Genomic DNA, 21,412 nt, shown 5'->3' with positions numbered 1-21,412 from the left:
ACTTTAAATTTTTTATCCTGGACTATTCTAAAATGTACTACTTTATTTTTTAAATCCTTAGTAATTTCAAATTATTCTAAAATATTCTAATTTAATCCCAGTGTTGCCAACCCATTCTCATTTGCCGAAATCTAATCTTTCACTTTAAAATAATAATATTTCTGAAATGCTAGTCTACAGAATCTAGTCTAGTTCTTCCAAAAATCTTTTTCCACAACTATACACAATTATACTATATACAGCATTTTTACTGGATCTGTGTCCGAATCTAATGAATTTGAGCCGCGCCTCAAATCCGCCAAAAACCCGGTTTCAATGAATGCTGGCTTTTATCTTGAAACATTAAATACAATTTTACTTGGAACCAACCATATTTGAGCCGAAATTTAAATTCGTCCTCTGGTTTACTTCCAGTAGTATCAAACGTAAATTTGTCTAATATTCTTTTTAAGTCTGTTCATCAAACTGCTTTAATAACTTTGCATAGAAAAATACTTTTTGACATCTCTTCTTAAATTTATGTATAAAAACGATATTTTCCAACCTGCTTTTATGACAAAGAATCTCAAATCACAAAAGTTTGTATAGAAGGTTAAAATGTAAAGAAAGGAATTGAGTTTTTTTTCCGCAAACTCAATTTTTCGAATCCCTATAGCTGTACCGAATGGTTTAAACCCTTAATATTTCAAACTTAGAATATTTAATCTTACAGAATTCATAGTTTGAAATATCTAAGGTTTACGAGATTTGATTGGAAAGATATTAGGATTAGAAAATCAGAGTTTGTGGCAAAAACTCAATTCCTTTCTAACGTTTGACAGGAATTTAGTATTTAAGTACATATTCTTAACTTATGATATTACAACTATGTTTAATACATTTATTTAAATTTTTTTAGTGTACATTTTAAGTATCATATACTTTTTATAACTTTATTTTTTGTATTAATTTTAATCAAAAATAAATTACTAAATCTTCATGTGTATTAATTTTTTAAATATTTCATTGATTATGAGAATTGTTCTTAACCAAATTAAAATCCGATAACTAAGATATTTTAAAATCAAGAATATTTAACAGAAATTTTGCCATGACCAAAATATATTTTTAACGAGATTAACGAGACCAAAATATATTTTTAACGAGATTTTCAATGTAATTTTAATTTACTCGCTTGTTGACACTATAGAAAGTGACAATTCTGGACCATTTACTTACTCGTCCTAACGTATAAAATTGTATTGGGATATATCAGCGGTGATGCAAGAAAATAAACTTATATATTTCAAACTTGTTGTTGAACTCGATTCCGTTTAAGCTGAACTCGATTCAGTTAAAGTTTGACTCGATTCCGTTTAAATTGAACTAGATTCAGTCTAAGTTAAACGCGATTCAATTTATGTTGGACTCGTTGGACTCAATTCAGTTTAAGTTGAACTCGATACATTTTAAAATGAACTAGATTCAGTTTAAGTTAAACTCGACCCAGTTTAAGTTGAAATAGATAAATTTTAAACAATCTTAGTGAGAACAGAATCACAGTTGAAGCAAAGAATGTCGTCTTTGTAGGTGAAGAATGTTTTTCCGTGTTGGTTTTCTCCACAGAGCTAAACATTAGAAAGTTTACATATTTTCAATTATTCCTTGTCATAAAAATTGAAACTACTTTTAAAGGGCGAAAAAGTATTTTAATAAAAAAACAGAAATTATGATTTTGCCCTTAGAGTTGAGATAGGGTAGTGTGATACCATTTCTGATTTGATACCCTATGCATCCAAAAAAAAGATTTTTGGCAAACATAAAAACAGGTCTACTTGGAACTAACCTAACATATAAACATATCTACCAACTAACCTGACATATAAACATGTCTACCAACTAATCTGAAATATAAACAGATCTACCAACTAACCTGACATATAAACAGATCTACCAACTAACCTGACATATAAACAGATCTACCAACTAACCTGACGTATGAACAGATCTACCAACTAACCTGACATATAAACAGATCTACCAAGTAACCTGACATTTAAACAGGTCTACCAACTAACCTGACATATAAACAGGACTACCAACTAACCTGAAATATAAACAGGTCTACCAACTAACCTGACATATAAACAGGTCTACCAACTAACCTGACATATAAACAGGTCTACCAACTAACCTGACATATAAACTAGAAAGTTTGCAAAATAACAGTGGACGGTTTTCTTCGACACTTTTTCAGATTTATTTTATAGTTTAATTATAGAAAATTATTACTTTATAACCTATCGTCCATTTATCACCATATGGTTAAGGAAATAATAAACTGATGAATAAAATTTCTAAACCATTTCTTGATAACGTATACGGTATAATCCAATATGTATCTCGAAATTTCTTTATAATTTATATAATTATTCGTACCCTCATTTAGTAATTGTATTATAGGCTTCCCGCATCTGGTACATTTCTTGGCCTTTTCTCTGAAATAAATAGTGGATTTTATAAACATTTTATAAATAGCAGATTTATAAACATTTATAAAAGGAACTGTAAGCGTGTATTTAAGTGACCCTTCATTCAAAGATGTGACCCTGATTCACAACGGTACCCTTAAAACCTTTCTCTGTTCAAGTATGAATTATGATAAAATGTTTAGAACTTTGTAAACTAATTGTATCAAATTATTAAACCTAGAAAAAACGACAATATCTTCCACATCCTTGATCAGATACAGGTTTCAAGAGTACAGTTGTGAATCGGACATTAATATGTTTAAGTGGATTGTCACTTGTAATTACGCTTACAGTACCTTTAGAGTACTAATTACCCGAATCAAACTCTAATTTTATAAATACTATATTTTTGCAACTTGATGCTTTCATAGTTCGATGTACAGTGAGAACCATAAAACAGTGGAATAGGGACAATGTATGATTTTATATAGTCCAATAAACATGAAACACAGCCATTAAATAGTATGTTTTTGAAGCAACCGGTAAAATTTCTTGCTTTTTAACAACATTAAATAAACAATAAATTGCTGAAATGTCACAGTTTTATGGGCCTCACCGTAACAGAATCTAAAGTTTAGAATATCGCAGACTCTTGATATCAGTTTGCAAATATGTAAGTATATGTAAGTATTATATCTTGTGATGAGAAATTGATCAAAAGTCTGAACTTTTGTTTTGTGAATCTATGGATACAGCATTGATCTACATCATATGCAGATTTATTTCTTTTCCATATCCTGTGATGGCATGCTCTGCATGCATAACTTTCATTTATTAACTAAGGATCAAGCATAGATCCTTAAATTTAAAAGTGCCCATATTGGATATCGAGATCAAATGATATCTCATTCAATAGTTCCGATATCAGTTCCTTTTCATTTTGAAAAATATAAGTAAATATATAATATAAATATCATGAATAAGTCGTTTTAATTGATAATATATTAATAGTTTGTCTGGTTTATCCATAAATGCATTTTGTAACATTTAACATAATTAATCAATTACATCATCAGGATTCCGTATATTCAGGAATCCATGAAAATATTGCAACCAATTATTCTGCCATATTTCATACTTCTTTCACTCTATTTGAAACATATAATACTTAAATATGCTAGACATAGATGTATTTATTTAGATCTGTTCCAAGGAAGTTAAGAGAATCTACTCTGTTAAATCATACCATCGCTGTTAAAATGATTTTATAAAATATATTTTGTATTAATCTTTTTGGAAAAAGGAATTGAGACTTTGGTACAAATGCAGATTTTTTAATCCCTTTATCAGCTGGTTCAATTAAATACAAGGTTTAGAAAAAAAGCAAGATCCTTTAAAAATAGTTCTTTCTTGTAAAGTGGCGAACTGCAAGGACATCCATAAAAAAGTCTTTTCTTTCTATTTTTAAAATAACCCGAATATGATTGAAATATATAAAAACATGAAGAAAATGAAAAACAAGAAATATAGAAATCTCAAAATATTTCCATCTGATATCATACAAATATTTAAAAATATTGTAAAATTTAATCAAAATAAATTATTTAAGTTAAAAATCCCCTATCTTTGTTAAGTAGAATATTAAAAATGTTAAACTTTGAATTCTGTTTTATCAATTTTCAAAGGTTTACATCGTCAGGTTGAAAAATATAGAGATAAAAAAAATTGAGTTTCAGGCAAATACTCAACTCCTTTAAAATTAAATTGATGTTACGATACCTTTCAAAGCATAGTTGGCAATAAATCTGATCGTCTTTTTCAAAGAATGTTCCCAGAATGTTTTCCTTGCAATTGGAACACCTAGGATATTATATAATATTTAAATATTAACTATCCTATAAAAATCTACACAAACACCCTTTTGCAAGAGGTTTTGTTTTGTTATTCATGGTCCATGGACCAAACTCAATCTTCAGAAAAATGCCTCTTTTTTCATTTTCAAGAGAATCATTAACTTAACTGAGCAATCAACGATTTACTACATGCAGGAATTCGAATATTGCAAAACCAAGGGGCTTAGACAATTACAATTTTAAGTTGCTTTTCGTGGCATAAATCCAAAAATGGAGTTATTCAGATTGAAACGTAAGTAACTTTTAAGTCTAAATTATAGTCTTGTCACTTTAAGAAAATTAAAAAAGTGAAAATATCTGATCCAAATAATTCATTGTAAATCAAGATTCTAATACTGTTCTTCTCTTTACATATAAATGTAGGACCTGAAACAATCCAAATGGAACTTCAAATTTTCTCCAGCTTTTAAAAACTTCCCGTTCAGAGGGTTTTTACATCCATCGCACACGTTTCCCTAAATTCTTATTTATTCAGACAAACCTAAACCTAAACCTAAACCTAAACCTGAACCTAAACCTACACTTAAACCTAAACTTAAACCTAAACCTAAACTTAAACCTAAACCTAAACGTAAACCTAAGCCTAAACCTAAACCTAAACCTAAACCTTACGCTAAAATTAAACCTAAACCTAAACCAAAATCTAAATCTAAACCTAAAGCTAAGGTTAAACCTAAACAAAACCTAAACCTACACCTAAACCTAAACTTAAACCTAAACCTAAAGCTAAACCTAAACCTAAACCTAAACCTAAAAGTAAACCTAAACCTAAACCTAAACCTAAACCTAAACCTAAACCTAAACCTAAACTTAAACCTAAACCTAAAGCTAAACCTAAACCTAAACCTAAACCTAAACTTAAACCTAAACTTAAACCTAAACCTAAACCTAAACCTAAACCTAAACCTAAACCTAAACCTAAACCAAAACCTAAACCTTAACCTAAACCTAGACCGAAACCTAAACCTTAACCTAAACCTAAACCTTAACCTAAACCTAAACCTTAACCTAAAATTAAACCAAATCCTTAACCTAAACCTTAACCTAAACCTTAACCTAAACCAAAACCTAAACCTAAACTTAAACTTAAACCTAAACCTAAACCTAAACCTAAACCTAAACCTGAACCTAAACCTAAACCTAAACCTAAACCTAAACCTAAACATAAACCTAAACCTAAACCTACACCTACACTAACACCTAAACCTAAACCTTAACTTAAAACTAAACCAAAACCTTAGCCCAAACCCAAACCTAAACCTAAATCTAAATATAAGCATAAAGCTAAACCTAAACCTAAACCTAAGGCTTAACCTAAACATAAACATGAAGCTGAACCTTAACCTAAATCTAAACCTTAACCTAAATCTAGACCTAAACCTAAACCTTAACCTAAATCTAAACCTTAATCTAAAACTAAACCTAAACCTAAACCTAAACCTAAACCTTAACCTAAACATCATAAACATAAAGCTAAACTTTAACCTAAATCTAAACCTTAACCTAAATCTAAACCTAAACCTAAAGCTAAACCTAAAGCTAAACCTAAACCTTAATATGAACCTTAACATAAACTTAAACCAAAATCTAAACCTTAACCTAAATCTAAACCTTAACCTAAAACTAAACCTTAACCTAAATCTAAACCTTTATCTAAAACTAAACCTAAACCTAAACCTAGACCTAAACCTAGTACTATAAACTCAAATAGTTCAATTACAGAAAAATTATTTTATTCTCTTTTTGTTTGATTCAGAAACCTGTCCTAAACCTGTTTTAAATTCGATAAATATTCATGCTATTGAACAATATTGAATATCATAAAATCTTTTCTACAGAAACTTGAATTAATATTTTCCTGTGCCGCTGCTTCCTTTTTTAGTTCCTGTAGCTTCTAAACAGAATTTAAATTAATGTTAAAAAAAACTTTTTTTTTGAGGCAGTTTTTACCTTAAAATCTTCATCACAAACTAGTCCACCCTCTTCAGTTTTGTAAAATATACCTTTTAATATCAAAATATATGTTTTTTATTTGATTTAAAATGTTATTTAATTTTTACCTTCAATTGGTTTAAGACAGATTATACATTTGAAACAAAGTGGATGGTATCGATCTAATCCCACAGTAACCATCTTAATATATGATAAATATATATATATGTTGTGCATCTCCAACAGACGTGATTTTATAAAATGAAATTACGTTTTTAAACTACTCTATGATAATTTGATAAACTTTATGAATTCTAAGGTATATTTTTAGCCTAAAAAATCTCGTATTATAAAATAAAAACGTGGTTCTTCACATATTGAGAAAAAATCTGATTTTTTCTGATTCTCATGTCCTCTGATTTGTTAGGACATCTTAGATGGAAGACAATTGAAATTTAGGACGAATGAGGTATATGCCTAACGTGATGTAAGAATAATGAGGTATATGCCTAACGTGATGTAAGAATAATGAGGTATATGCCTAACGTGATGTAAGAATAATTAAAGGAATTGAGTCTTTGCAAGACACCCTGATTTTCTAATCACAATCAGTGCAAACTAATGTCTTAGACATTAGATATTTCACGGCAAGGGACGAAGAGGAACGGGGAAAGGGACGGGGAAAAGAAGAAAGGGACGGGAAAGGGACGTGGAAAGGGACGGGGAAAGGGACGGTGAAAGGGACGAGGAAAAGGAACGGGAAAGGGATGGGGATAGGGGCCGGGCAAGGGACGTGGAAAGGGACGGGGATAGGGACGGCGAAAGAAACGGAAAAGGGACGGGGAAAAGGACGGTAAAAGGGACGGGAAAGGGACGGGAAAGAGACGGGAAAGGGACGGAAAATAGGATGGGGAAAGGAACGGGAAAGGGGACGGGAAACGGGTAGGGAAAAGGGACGGGGAAAACGACAGGGAAAAGGACTTGGAAAGGGACGGGGAAAGGGACGAGGAAAAGGATGGGAAAAGGGAGTTGGAAAAGGATGGGGAAAGGGGGGGGAAAAGGATGGGGAAAGGGACGGGGAAAAGAATCGGAAAAGGGATGGGGAAAAGGACGGGGAATGTGATGGGGGTCCTTTCCCCTGTTCAATATCCTTCAATTTATAATATACAGGGTATATTGTTCATTGACAGATTGGATACATGTTTCTGACTATATTCTGGCAAATTAATCTGTGTAGATACATATTATATATATAAAACAATATACATGTTTATAGGACAAGAATGTATCCCTTTTTGAGATTTTTCTGTTTAAACATATCGGAACCCGCTTGAATTCATCTAAAACGCAACTGTATGCTGTTTACAGTCTGAACTCTAATAGCTACCCTGTTACTTGCATAAGTAAATCTACTGTTTATAGAACACATTAATTAAACATGAAGGGGAAAACCTTTTTAAAACTAATTCATAGTTTTAATTGTAAAACAATTTCATGAAATATATGTGGGTGAGAATTTACCTTTTCAGTAATCATTTCTCCACAATCGTTACAGAAATAACCTGTAAAATTATAAATAGATAATTTATAAAATGGAAGAATAAATATATGTTTAAACATCGCTTGATGCAAAATATATCAAACTTTGTTTTCTGAAATTTAAATCCCAAAAACCATGAATTAGAATTAGATACAAGTATAACAACTCACGTTAACGTACAAATCAATGGTTTACGGAAAAACAGTTATCGAATATTTGGTACATATTCCTACCGTTAACAGTTATCGAATATTTGGTACATATTCCTACCGTTAACAATCTTGAAAATTTAAGATTATTAAGGTTAAAAATTTAAAACGAAAGGTTACTAACCGTAAACGTTAATGAAATGAGAAAAAACTCAAAACGTGCCCAGCCCTCTAATTGATAGATATAAACCATTCATCAGACAACTTATAATCAAGTTTTTTAAACCCCCCCCCCCCCTTCATTATAAATTTTACATTTATCGATTGTATCTTCTTTCTTGTTTAAAACACTATCATCTGTATCCAAAGGTTCCTTTAAACCAGTATCAATTGTATCTTTTACATTCTTATTTGCATCTTCAGGATTCCGAATCCTAACAGTTATTGTTTCATCGGCATTCTTTTTACTACTATCGAGTGTATCTTCAGTACACTGTGTATCAGTGTCAACCACATCACTTGAAATTGAACCTCCCCCTGTGATCTTGAAAAAAGTATCTTCTGAATAAATAACATCTGTGCAGTTCTGAATTGAAGGTTCGTCTAAAGAAAAAAAAACAGTTGAAAAATGATTTAGAAAAATTAAAAAGATGATAAAACGTCCGACCTTGAATTGAGTCCAGGTTCTGAAGAAACTTAAACTGTTCTTCTATCTATGAAGTAGAGGAGCTAGTGGATCATATCCGGGTTCGAGGTAGATCACGGAGTTTTGAGTTTTAATCCTGGAGTTTTGATTTGAAATCCCGGAGTTTTTAGTCTATATATATATCCTGACGTTAACAGTTTAATCCCGGATTCACAGTGGATTTCTTGCAGTTAAATAGTTTAAATCCGGAGTTTAGAGTGAATTTCATGCAGTTAATCAGTTTAAATCCGGAGTTTATAGTGGATTTCATGCAGTTAATCAGTTTAAATCAGGAGTTTAGAGTGGATTTCATGCAGTTAATCATTTTAAATCCGGAGTTTAGAGAGGATTTCATGCAGTTAATCGAGTTTAGAGTGGATTTCTTACAAGTTAATCAGTTTAAATCCGGAGTTTAGAGCGGATTTCTTTCAGTTAATCAGTTTAAATCCGGAGTTTAGAGTGGATTTCCTGCAGTTAAATAGTTTAAATCCGGAGTTTAGAGTGGATTTCATGCAGTTAATCAGCTTAAATCCGGAGTTTAGAGTGGATTTCATGCAGTTAATCCCTTTAAGTCCGAAGTTTTGAGTGGATTTCATGCAGTTAATCAGTTTAAATCCTGAGTTTAGAGTGGATTTCATGCAGTTAATCAGTTTAAATCCGGAGTTTAGAGTGGATTCCATGTAGTTAATCAGTTTAAATCCGGAGTTTAGGGTGGATTTCTTGCAGTTAATCAGTTTAAATCGAAAGTTTAGAGTGGATTTCATGCAGTTAATCAGTTTAAACCCGGAGTTTAGAGTGGATTTCTTGCAGTTAATCAGTTTAAATCCGAAGTTTAGAGTGGATTTCATGCAGTTAATCAGTTTAAATCCGGAGGTAAGAGTGGGTTTCCTGCAGTTAATTAGTTTCAATCCGGAGTTTAGAGCGGATTTCTTGCAGTTAATCAGTTTAAATCCGAAGTTTAGAGTGGATTTCCTGCAGTTATCAATTAAATTCCGGAATTTTGAGTTTAAATCCCGAAGTTTTGAACAGATATCCCGGAGTTTAGAGTGTAAGTCTCAGAGTTTCGGAATCATTAGTTTAAACTGAGTTATAACCGTTGTCGAAGTAAATACCAAGTTTTTAGTAGATGTCCCGAATTTTAAGTATAATAAATCTCTAGTTTTGAGCGGAAATCATTTTAAATTTTGGAAATCCCTGAGTTGCTATTAAAAATCTCCAAGTTTTAAGTACAAATCCCGGAGTTTATAGTAAAAACTCAAGGGTTTTAAGTAAAAATTCTGAATTTGAGATAAAACGCCCAAAGTTTTAAGGAACGTCCCGGAGTTTTTAGGATATATATCGAAATTTTGAGTAAAACTACAATGTTAAGATAAAAATTTTAAGAAATTAAAGATATTAAAATTGAAGAAGAAAGAACCGAGCGGAATTGGTTGGAATATGATTCAATGTACATCCTTTTTAATAATTGCTGGGTCCAAATTATTTCGTAAGTTTAGAACAAAGCGTTTTTGTCATTTATCAATAATGATAATTAGATGGCAACACCGGTTGTTAAAGGTACGAAACTATGGTTGCTGCATGGCTTAAAAGACATTTCATAGACAGGAAAATCAAAGATAGGTCATTTACAATTAATAGATTAGGCCATTTTACTCAAAGCTTTGGGATTTAACTGAAATTATACTCTTTAGAAGGGATGTTTATTAAGGTTGCCTACTCTCTATACGCTCCAATGCAATGTACGGAAAATGTCGTCTCCGTAAGCAACCTAAATAAACAACCACCTTGCTCTTGAGTCATGGTCCAATTTTCTTGCAAAGTTTTGAATTTCATATCCAATTCCTGAATTAGTTCAAATTTCTTTTTTAACCCGGAAATATGTCTGCTGCTCTTCCCTGGTCTTCTGCCTCCTCAGTTTCCAGGTTAGTTAACATCTCCAGGTTTTCCTGGAGACACGAAGAGGAGGACTTTATTGAACGTTAAAAGGATTCCTTATTTTGAAAGAAAATAAAAACTCCAGAACCAGTGTTAGGTCATGTAAACCAATTGAAAATGATTTGCCACATATAGTTTTTTAGCAATGAATAAACTGGGGAGAAGTTTCTATTTTGTTTTTTAAAATGATTCAAACATATATTAAAAATACTAATTGCAATAATTATAATTAGGGATATAATGAAGATTAAAATTATTCCAACACTGTTTTCTGGTCATCACTGTACATGAGGAACACAATCATTTGATCAACCCACGTGCTATCCAGCCTCAGCTGCTATAGACACACTTGCTTTCAAGCCTCACTTGCTATCAGGCCAATTTGCTATCAATCCTCAGTTGCTATCGACAATTTTGAAATCTTAATCCTTAATTTCACCAATTTTTTTCCAAAAAATCCGCAAAAAATGGAAAAATTTCTCAACATTTGGATTTCTTCATTCTCTGGCAAACTTTGCGTGGGCATGGAGCATGAAGCCTATGATAACATGCATTTTGGTTTATGTATGAAGAACATCGTTCGTTTTCTCAAAGATGCCTAAATTAAGATTTAAACTGAATATCATATACTGCATTATTGTAATTATTACTGTTCTCCCTGTTTCATTTTAAAAATTGATTTGATTTTAGGAAACATATTATATTATTTAAACTGGTTTTAGATACCAAATAAGAACTGGTTTTAGATAGCAACTAAGAACTGGTTTTAGATAGCAACTTAGAACTGGTTTTAGATAGCAACTAAGAACTAGTTTTAGATAGCAACTAAGAACTGGTTTTAGATAGCAACTAAGAACTGGTTTTAGATACAGGGTGTCCCACGAAACATGACAGTATGCAAGAGGCCTTGAATGTCGTCTTGATTTTTGATATAATTTGCTGCGTTTATTTGTCAACCTAATTTTAGAAGTAAATTTCTAGAGATAATAAACACAAAATTCCCCTAGTCCTGCCATTTCCAAAATGTGGTCTGCATTTTTTGTGCTTTCAATATTGCCCGAGATATGAACAATTTCGTTTAGATTTCGACAATTTTGCTTTTTATTTAACAAAATTGAAATCTGAACCAAATTCTTTATATCTCCGGTAATATTGAAAGCACAAAAAACGCAGACCACTTTTTGGAAATGCTAGGGCTAGGAGAATTATGTGATAATTGTTTCAAGAATCATACATGTTAAAGTAGATAGAAGACTAAATGTCACAAATAAATTCAAATATCAAAGACGACTTTCAAGTCGTCTTGCTATTGTCATGTTTCGTGGGACACCCTGTAGCAACTAAGAAATGGTTTTAGATAGCAACTTATTTAGAAAACAACTAATTTTGATAGCAACATATTTAGAAAGGAACTATAGTTTTGGATAGCAGATGAGCTTTGATAGCAGTTGAGACTGGAGATCATACGTTTTGATAGCAATTGAGGCCTGATAGCAAATTTACCTAATAGCAAGTTGGGCTTGTGAGCAAGTGTGGCGAGAGCAAGTGAGACCGAGTGCCAGGGAATCAGATTGCAAGTGAATTGATAGCAAATGATGGGATGGGAAGTGAGGTTGATTGCAAGTGAGTTGATTGCAAGTGAGTTGATTGCAAGTGAGTTGATCCGTGCTCCGGACACTATCCCTCAATTATTAGAGAATTTGGGACTGGGTGAAATGTCGTCTTATTTCTCCTCCTTTCCTCATTTTCCTGAAGAATTGTTTCCAGAAGGTCTGCAGTTGTCAACTCAGTAACATCTTTAACAATTTCATTAAAGATTAAATTTAATCTTTAATACTTTTTTCTTTGAAATTACATTCGTCTTATTATGTTAAATTAGCTGAAATATATATATATTTATATATAATTAATGTATTATTCAATCAAAAAACTGATTTACATTAATCCTCAGACACGGCGTTTCATGGAGTTTCTCCAATCTTATACCACGATCAATGAAGCTTAATTGGTTGCCGGATTTTCTTTGAAATAATTAGGATATTACAAGTGACCCGCCATGTAAAGATCGCAATGTCAGATTTACAAAGGTACCATTGGACCTTGACTCCTTAATCTAATCAAAACGTGGAAGATAACGTCGTTTTTTTATCTCAAAAAGTGTTTAGATCAGATAATTTCTTGATAAAGAGAAAACTTGTCTAAAAACTGCACTGCAAACCAAAACGACAAGGTTATCAATAGTTAATGAAAAATAGGCCAATAGCATAAAAGTAATATTTCCAGAAACAGACAAAGTGCTGACTTTTGTTTTTAGTTTTCCTCGGTAGAGTCCCAAACTTTGACATTCTCTTCGATATATTTCTAGAACATTAATGTCTTCAATATATATTCCTAGAGACAAGGAAACTACAGGGTGTACCAATAAAAATAAAAATTTAGGCGACAAAAAGATAGTTTTTGTTCTTTGATCATTCCCTAATAACAATTTAATATAATTCTCCATAATGTGAAATGTCACAATGTGACTTTAACCTCCTGCGTCGTGCAACAATTTCACTACGCACACATTTTCAAAGTCACCAAGCCATAAGTAGTTTATCATTAGATGGCATATGAGATCTTTTAGTCGTCTCTCCGTTGTCCCTGTTTAATGGTACATCCTGTATATTTTCAAATAAAATACAAATTAAAAATATATTTTTTTGCTGTTAATAATATTATAATCAGCTTTACCTATTTGAGGTTGTATATGCATCGTAAAGAGTGTCCATAGACAAATTATAAACCTGCAAATACATAACTTCTAAAGAGGAAAGTAAAAGACGACTTTTAGACTATGATGAAACTAGGTTTACCTCCGACGCATTGCTGAGCTGGTTGTTTAGTTTTTGCACCAAACCATTAGAAACAGTGGGAGAAGGAAACTAGATTTAAAAAATTAATATTTTTAGTTTTTATTAAATGCAGTCCATAAAAATATTTACAAACACAAAAAAAGTTTAAGAATTAAGCCATGGTAAAACTACCACTCTTAATTCACCTTTTCTTCTTCAGGTTTAAACACAGGGGGACTGAAAAAGATTAACTTTAGAAAAGAAAATTATTCTAATCTTAAAATGGTAGAAATGTTTAGTATTCTTGTCTTTAGTTTAGAAAGAAATATAATTCTTATTCTACTTAGAAATGACACGAACGCCGACAACTGTGCTACTGTTTCTTAGTTTGTACTTTGTAACATCTTTGAATATTAAAGTTTGAACCAGAGACTTACCCTGTTGGTCTCAAGGCGGGGTTAAATGCCCACTTTAACATTTGCAGTTTTTCTCACTCTTAAATTCAAATTTTACTTTTCATTTTTAGAATTTTTTAACTTTGAAAGAGAAACTTAAACTTTTGGAATAATGAAGTTTAAAGGATAAAAAAAGTTTTTAAACTTTTTAAATTAAAAACCATAATCAAGATGCTAAATTTTTTTTTCTCTTTTCATGGTTTTATTTCAGTGCGGCCCATCGTTTTAAAATACTTATAAATCGTTAAATTTACAACAAAAACTGGGTGTTTTAGCTGGTTATTTTTATAAAAGGTATCTTCCCACTAAGGAACAAGTATTTACTATTCAACTAATATATATTTGATTTCTTTATTATAAAACCAGGAAGAGAATTCATGATAACACTAAATTGAATAATTACACAATGTTTGGCAGTTCAAGAATCGGAAACGTTTTAATTATAATTTGTTGCGAAACATCTTGGAATTTGCAACTGAACTATTTTAAAAAAATGTATCCAGAGCTGAGAATTCTTTTATTGTGGATATCGAGATCAATGTTTGACCTCGATCTTTTTTTTGATCTGAAGATTAATTTAATCTTTTTCCGATATCCGCGTGGTTATCTTGTCCAGTCAGGGGTTGATGGGAGCTTTGATTTAGGGAGGAATATGTCTAGTTTTTATAGACTGTAAATTAAAAGTGCCCGTAGTAGATGTCGAGATCAAGGACCGGGATCATCCAACACAAAACATTGTTAAAACTTGTTAAACATTGTGTATATCTGACAGTGGTGACCAAAAAAGAATATTGTTTGAAAGACATGGTTTAGCACACACTTTACAGTTTACACTTCAATTGTGCAGTTGTTGGTTTACCATCCTATGCATATTTATTTTTCAAACTTTGACAACAAAAAATATTATTGTTTAATACACTTTAAATTCCACTTGAATTTGACGAGCACTGTATTCAAATTAAGTAAACTCTAAAAATATCGACAATAATAGAATTTATTTCAACAAAATAAAATAAAACAATTTACTATTTAGTATATGATACTTACTTTAATTAAACTTGGTAAACTTAATATTATTTAACTTTATAATACTGTTTCACTGAATGTTTACATCAAAATTTGACTGAATTTCTAAATGATGATTGATTGATTTATTATAAGATTAATAGGATTTAGGTTTGTTACACTGATCTTTGTACTTTTCACAGTCTGAGCCGAAATATCCAGTCTTGAAAGACTTCATCAAATCCTAAAAGAAAGAATATAGAAATAATAAAAATATATATTTTCTTGATAATAAATAAAAGGTTCTTACCCTCATATAAGGGTCATCCTTGAAAAGTCCCTCAGTATCCTGGGATACAAGGGTGCTGAAAAAAATATATAATTAGAGTTGAAGAAACATTCCGGATTGAATTCAATTTTTTTCATTTATGCGTATTGCGTACCTCATAATCTCAGTGATGATTTTTGAGAGGCTGTCATTTTTGGTATAGCTGGCGGTACATGTAGCGTACAGCTGGCATCCAGTCTATGTACACAAAATTCAAATGAAAAACGGAATTTTCAACAAAAAAATGGATTTTTTAACATACCTCAGTTACGCCGTATTTTGTAAAAGCTTCAGCCAAAAGGTACAGCTGGTTGGTGAAATCTAAATTAAGTAAAACTATCTAGGAATAAAAAAGTAATATTGGTTTGCATAATTAAACGTTATAACGTATTTGTGTAAAATGACAAAAGAAGGATGAGGTTGACAGATATGTTCATCTAAATTCAAGTATTTCAAAAGCAGAAACAAGAAAGAAGTAAAAATGGCAGAAAAAACCATATCATGATTTGTACCAAGGTCATATAAATTCATTCAATTAACATTCAAGACTCTAAAATAAGCTTGTTATATTTTGTATTTACCAATCATATTTTATAAAGACGTGCGAATATTTAGTCTAAATTAAATTTTTGAAAAAATATACACATGAAAAACACATAAGTTAGAAAAGAAAATGATTTGCCTCTAAACAATTAAAAATTCTCTTTGTCCATGTATTATGAAATTGTAATTAAAAATGTGAGATAAAATTTTCTCAAAATTGAATTTTTAATTTTCTGTTCTATATTTTCATGTTCGTATTTACCGTCAATATTTCCGCTTCTCTGCTTATATTCATCAAACACCTCTTCTCCTCCATTCTTACTGTACGTTTGCCCTTTACCACCAACTAGAATAGTAGGTTATAGTAGACAGTAGACAGTAGACAGTAGACAGTAGACAGTAGACAGTAGACAGTAGACAGTAGACAGTAGACAGTAGACAATAGACAATAGACAGTAGACAGTAGACAGTAGACAGTAGACAGTAGACAGTAGACAGTAGACAGTAGACAGTATAAAATGTGTCCATCTCAGGTAAAATATAAAAGGTTTGCACCACCATGTTCCCAAAATAAGGAAATTAGAAAATTAGAGTTTGGGGTAAATATGCTCATTTTATTTAGAAAATATTATGAAATTACTTAATTTATTCAGTATTTTAAGAGATCAATAAAACAATTTTTTTTAAAGTTTTATAAAAACCTGTTGGCCTGTAGTCACGGAACTTGACCAGTGCAAGTATAACAAGAAGCAGAGCAACAAGAGCACCAGCTATTCAAAAAATTTAGTAAATAAATTATAATTTGATCAGTTGAATACCTTCCCCCCCCCTTGAAAAAAAAATATTTGGCGTTTCCAGCTTTTTTATGAGATAAAACTTTTCGCAGATGTGTACAAAAGTAAAAATACAGTCTCTAATTGTTGTCTGTAATCTGGGCTTGACATCAATATTTCAAATTATTCGCAAATAACAATTAATTTCAAAAAAGTAATTGAAGAATAAAAAGCAATTTTGAAAAACTGTTTTTACCTGCTATATTGGTGAGGGTTGTACTGTTCAAAGAAAACGATGAAAACTGTCTTCCTAGTTCAGTATTGTCTAAACAAACAAATCTACATTTTTCCTTTTCCGTCATATTTCTATCTTATCTTAAAACATATTATAATAATTGAAAATATTGATCTTATACACATTTTAACAAAAAATTTTATTTTTTAAAAATAATTTACTCACCAAAGTCGGCTGCTTGAGCACTTCCCAGGATACAGCAGAGGGTTCCTACCAACATCATGTTCTTCAACATTTTGCCTGAAATCATTAATGATCTTAGATTGCGTAATTAAGGTCAACGCATGCGTTTGTTCATTCGAAGACTGATCTCAACCTTCACTCTTACATGCCCCCTGGCCAGCCCCCCTTAGAATTTACGGAAGTAATTTTATATTATTATTTGTAAAGGTTCATAAACACACACATATTTCACACGGTTGACTGGTCCTTGCAGTTCAAGGATATGGAACCGTGTGTTGTATATCCTCTATACTATTGTTCTAAATAATTATTCCAATTTAAATCATTGTTTATGTAGAAGTGTGAATTATGGGATTTAATGATAAAAAAGATGTTTATCTTTAGTAATATTCATAGTAGTGCACTGCCTGTGTAACGCTCAAAATTAAGACTGCTTAAACATTTCAGAAGTTAGAAATGTTAGCCAGTGTTACATGGTAGATTTCTTTGCTCTAGGTTGAGAATTAAATAGTTTATTATCTTTGGGACTTTTAGACTCAGGTTCAAGGGTGTAATGGAATACTGAGGGGAAAAGGGATCAGTTGGAACTACTGAGGGTTGTGGAGGATTACTAGTGATTACTTAGGGGCGTAAAGAACTATTTCGTACTACTGAGGGATATAAAATCTAATTGGGAACTCTTGAGTTAAGGGTGTGAAGGATTATTAGAGAATAATTAGGGGCGTAAAAAAACTATTTGGTACTACTGAGGGTTATCAAATCTAATTGGGAACTCTTGAGTTAAGGGATGTAAAGGATTATTATAGAATAATTTGGGGCGTAAAGAATTATTTGGTACTACTGAGGGATATCAAATCTATTTGGGAACTACTTAATGAAAATATTAAGGGCTACTGAGGGGTATAGAGGATTATTGGGGACTACTGAACAGTGGAAAGTACTATTATGGCATATATGGAGTAGTAACTAGTGTTAAGGACTCATAAAACTGATGTTGAGGACTACAGAGGATAGTTCGGGACTAATGAAATGGAGTAATTGGGACTTGTTGAAATAATATTTCGTTTACAATCCCCTTTACCAATACTTAGACTGTTAAAAGTGTAGCTGCTGTGATTAATTGTATTTAGTGTAGGTATTATTAGAGTGCGGCAAATTCAGAATTGATTTTACCTTGAAAATATATTTCAGACAATATATTTCTCATGCTTAACAGTTTACACAAATCTAGGCATAAGGCATTTTTTTCATTAAATTCTTTAATGATTTTAATTGATTTACCATGATATTGTTAAGAACAAACTAAGCATCAAACAATGAGAAATTGTCGCGCATATTTTTACTTTTTCATAATGTTAATTGAGCTTGGTATAAATATTTTTAAATGTCGATTGTATGGATGTACTTTCAGGTGACCCTACAAAAACACACGTCCTATTCATAACGGAACCATTTAAATATGTCTTTAAGCGACAATAGAAAAAATATCATCGTTTTACGATCTTTAAGACAGTTGAATTCTGTAAATAACATTCTTCGTCTCTTGCATAGAAAAACCGCAATTACAATTCATCCCTTTTTATAAAATCGTGAAAACGTGAATACCCCTCTTCAAATAGAGAGTCTCTTGACATTACAACGTTAGTCCATTTGTGACCGATTTTAGTCTGATTTTAGTCTCTGTGAGAGCTTAGTTTTGAGATTGTCTAAATCGCTGCCTCAGAATTGTTAAGATAGATTCGGAATTTATTACAGAACTAGCTTGGGAACCCAGCTTGGCCCAGGGGAGTCATAGTTAGTCCCACCGATTTTCCGACCCGTGCCGTAAACTACTTTTTAAACTTTTTTAAAAATTAAAGTCGACCCACTCAATTTAAAACCTAGTTAAGAACATTCCCGTAAATCTCCCAAGTTCCCTAATCAAAATTTGAGGCAAATCGGTCCAAGGGTATCCGAGTTATGATCGGACACACAAAAAGACAAACAGAGATTACAACTTTATATATAGAAAGAAATTTTTATTAGCTTTATTCCAGTTTTACCATGATTAATGTATAATTTAAACGTTTAATTGTAGCTTAATATTTGTAGGTGTACCTACCCCTGTACCGCTAATTAAAAAGTTTAATTGTAGCTTAATATTTGTATGTACCTACCCCTGTACCGCTGATTAAAAAGTTTAATTGTAGCTTAATATTTGTATGTGTACCTACCCCTGTACCGCTAATTAGAAAGTTTAATTGTAGCTTAATATTTGTATGTACCTACCCCTTTACCGCTAATTAGAAAGTTTAATTGTAGCTTAATATTTGTATGTGTACCTACCCCTGTACAACTAATTAAAAAGTTTAATTGTAGCTTAATATTTGTATGTGTACCTACCCCTGTACCGCTAATTAAAATTCAAGTGGTTAATTAAGTTTCTCTGTCTTTTTCTTATCTGCTTTACTTTGCAACTTGCCAGGGTTAATTGTGTAATACTCTGAACTAGTATCTTTCAGAAATTATGATTAGTTCATATTTCGGTTAAATAAGAAAAACACGTGAAAATATCGTAATATTGGTTTTAAACATTACCAAAGAAAGAAGCTCAGATTGCTCGTGTGGGAACTTTTGGTAATAATTCACAAATAAGAATTGTAATGTAATAAATACGTGTATACAGTGTGTCCCATCAACTATATAAAGACGACCAGGTATATTTTTATTCCCAGTTGGAATTATTTGAAAAATAAAACTCCTTTTAAAGAAAATGAATTACAGAAATGTTTACTATTTTAAAGAATAATTTTACTTTTTTAACAAATTTTTCTTTTTATATCACAATTGGTTTATTTATTCACATGTTAAGTGGAACACACTGTATATATTAATATATATGAAATCCAAGTACAATATTCAGTTTTCAAGATTAAGAGATATATATGCATGGATGAATGGTTACTGGGAAAATTTTCACATTTTCTCTCCAATTGAATTCAGGGGATTGTTAAAAAAACAAAATAAAGAAAACTAAAAAGTTGTTTAGTTGAACTCGTTTGATACAGGTAAAAAATATGAAAAACGGAAAAAGAATCTTCTGAATGAAATTAAAACTTATGATTACTTGAAGCACAGTCAACAAAATAGAAGTTGGTTTTAGTTTAATTTAATAAATTGATATTTGAGAACTTGAGAATTAATTTTTAAACCTGTAAACCTGTAATCCTGTAAACCTGTAAACCTCTATACCGTAAACCTGTAAACCTGTAAACCTGTAAACCTGTAAACCTGTAAACCTCTATACCGTAAATACCGTAAACCTGTAAACCTGTAAACCAGTAAACCTATAAACCTGTAAACCTGTAAACCTGTAAACCTGTAAACCTGTAAACCTGTAAACCTGTAAACCTGTAAACCTGTAAACCTGTAAACCTGTAAACATGTAAACCTGTAAACCTGTAAACCTGTAAACTTGTAAACCTGTAAGCCTATAAACCTGTAAACCTGTAAACCTGTAAACCTGTAAACCTGTAAACCTGTAAACCTGCAAACCTGTAAACATGTAAACCTGTAAACATGTAAACCTATAAACCTGTGAGCCTGCATACCTGTAAACCTGTAAACCTGTAAACCTGTAAGCCTGTAAACCTGTAAACCTAGGCCTAGATTTCGTAAGAGAAACTGATGTTCCGCTGAGTTAACCATGATTTCCTTAAGTTTGACCAACCGATTCTACAATATTAGAATATTAGAAAACTGGCCTGGGAACCCAGCTTTGCCTGGAGCTTTCCCTATAAACCCAATCAACTCAAAATTTTCAATCTAGGTTTAGAAAATTTCCTTGATTCTACCAAGTCCCCCATTAAAAATTTTTGACTAATCAGTCCAGGGTTAGTTATGGTCGGACATCCAAACGAACAAACAGAGATTACTACTGAAATTCATGTGTACAATTAGGGTTTTACACTATTTTTTTACATTTAAATACACTGCTGAACCAGATTTGGAAAAATCCAATGATAAACAAATACAAAATGCGACCAATATTTAAAATAGAGGAGTTCTAAACTATTCTATAACAAGCTAACTAGGCAGATTAAAATTAGAAATTATCATTTAATTTCACAACTTTAATTGTAGTCGAATAGAAACCTAGAATTCGACAGATGTTTTCATTAAATCAATAAAATTATATTCAGCACTAAAATTTTAAAAAAAATGGTGGGAAACAAAATGTTACTGGTCCTTAATTGAAAATTGATTTAACTGTTGTACGATGTATGAAAAATCGATAGAGAAAATTGAAGCCCCTGAACAAGGACAAATTTTAATGAAATGAATTTAAAATGATAGATTACTGTAAAAGAACCAACATATGGGGGTATATTTTTAAACCAAGAATGTGTCCGC

General features: G+C 31.4%; 2 protein-coding genes across 2 annotated transcripts; both read right to left on the bottom strand.

Annotated features, from left to right (window-relative positions):
* Positions 1-2,081: 2,081 nt before the first annotated feature.
* On the bottom strand, positions 2,082-14,168 carry LOC111704455 (uncharacterized). The gene is made up of 17 exons (XM_023476689.1): positions 13,876-14,168; positions 13,645-13,675; positions 13,460-13,528; positions 13,338-13,390; positions 12,907-12,965; positions 12,345-12,400; positions 10,565-10,615; positions 8,652-8,697; positions 8,300-8,587; positions 7,817-7,857; positions 6,424-6,496; positions 6,314-6,366; positions 6,222-6,257; positions 4,730-4,818; positions 4,230-4,310; positions 2,419-2,477; positions 2,082-2,086 (listed from the first exon to the last, which is right to left on the bottom strand). Exons 1-17 carry the CDS (start codon positions 13,914-13,916, stop codon positions 2,082-2,084), a joined length of 1,131 nt encoding a protein of 376 aa, XP_023332457.1. The 5' UTR covers positions 13,917-14,168.
* Positions 14,169-14,989: 821 nt separating this feature from the next.
* LOC111704462 (uncharacterized) lies at positions 14,990-17,082 on the bottom strand. The gene is made up of 8 exons (XM_023476699.1): positions 17,003-17,082; positions 16,799-16,867; positions 16,471-16,539; positions 16,032-16,115; positions 15,489-15,547; positions 15,342-15,424; positions 15,209-15,263; positions 14,990-15,142 (listed from the first exon to the last, which is right to left on the bottom strand). Exons 1-8 carry the CDS (start codon positions 17,070-17,072, stop codon positions 15,056-15,058), a joined length of 576 nt encoding a protein of 191 aa, XP_023332467.1. The 5' UTR covers positions 17,073-17,082; the 3' UTR covers positions 14,990-15,055.
* Positions 17,083-21,412: the final 4,330 nt, after the last annotated feature.

Source organism: Eurytemora carolleeae, unplaced genomic scaffold, assembly GCF_000591075.1.
Source record: "Eurytemora carolleeae unplaced genomic scaffold, Eaff_2.0 scaffold389, whole genome shotgun sequence".
Lineage (NCBI taxonomy): Eukaryota > Metazoa > Arthropoda > Copepoda > Calanoida > Temoridae > Eurytemora > Eurytemora carolleeae.
Note: the sequence above shows the minus strand (reverse complement) of the source record. Positions and strands in the feature narration are given on the sequence as shown.

Excerpts from the sequence above, each read along its gene's own strand:
- LOC111704455 (XM_023476689.1), bottom strand. The coding sequence starts at position 13,916 with ATGTTAAAGTGGGCATTTAACCCCGCCTTGAGACCAACAGG. Across the intron at positions 13,676-13,875 it reads CCCGCCTTGAGACCAACAGG|TCCCCCTGTGTTTAAACCTG; the intron begins GTAAGTCTCTGG and ends AATCTTTTTCAG. Across the intron at positions 13,391-13,459 it reads AGCTCAGCAATGCGTCGGAG|GTTTATAATTTGTCTATGGA; the intron begins GTAAACCTAGTT and ends ATGTATTTGCAG.
- LOC111704462 (XM_023476699.1), bottom strand. The coding sequence starts at position 17,072 with ATGTTGAAGAACATGATGTTGGTAGGAACCCTCTGCTGTATCCTGGGA. Across the intron at positions 16,540-16,798 it reads AACCCTCACCAATATAGCAG|CTGGTGCTCTTGTTGCTCTG; the intron begins GTAAAAACAGTT and ends TTTTTTGAATAG. Across the intron at positions 15,264-15,341 it reads ATCATCACTGAGATTATGAG|CACCCTTGTATCCCAGGATA; the intron begins GTACGCAATACG and ends TATTTTTTTCAG.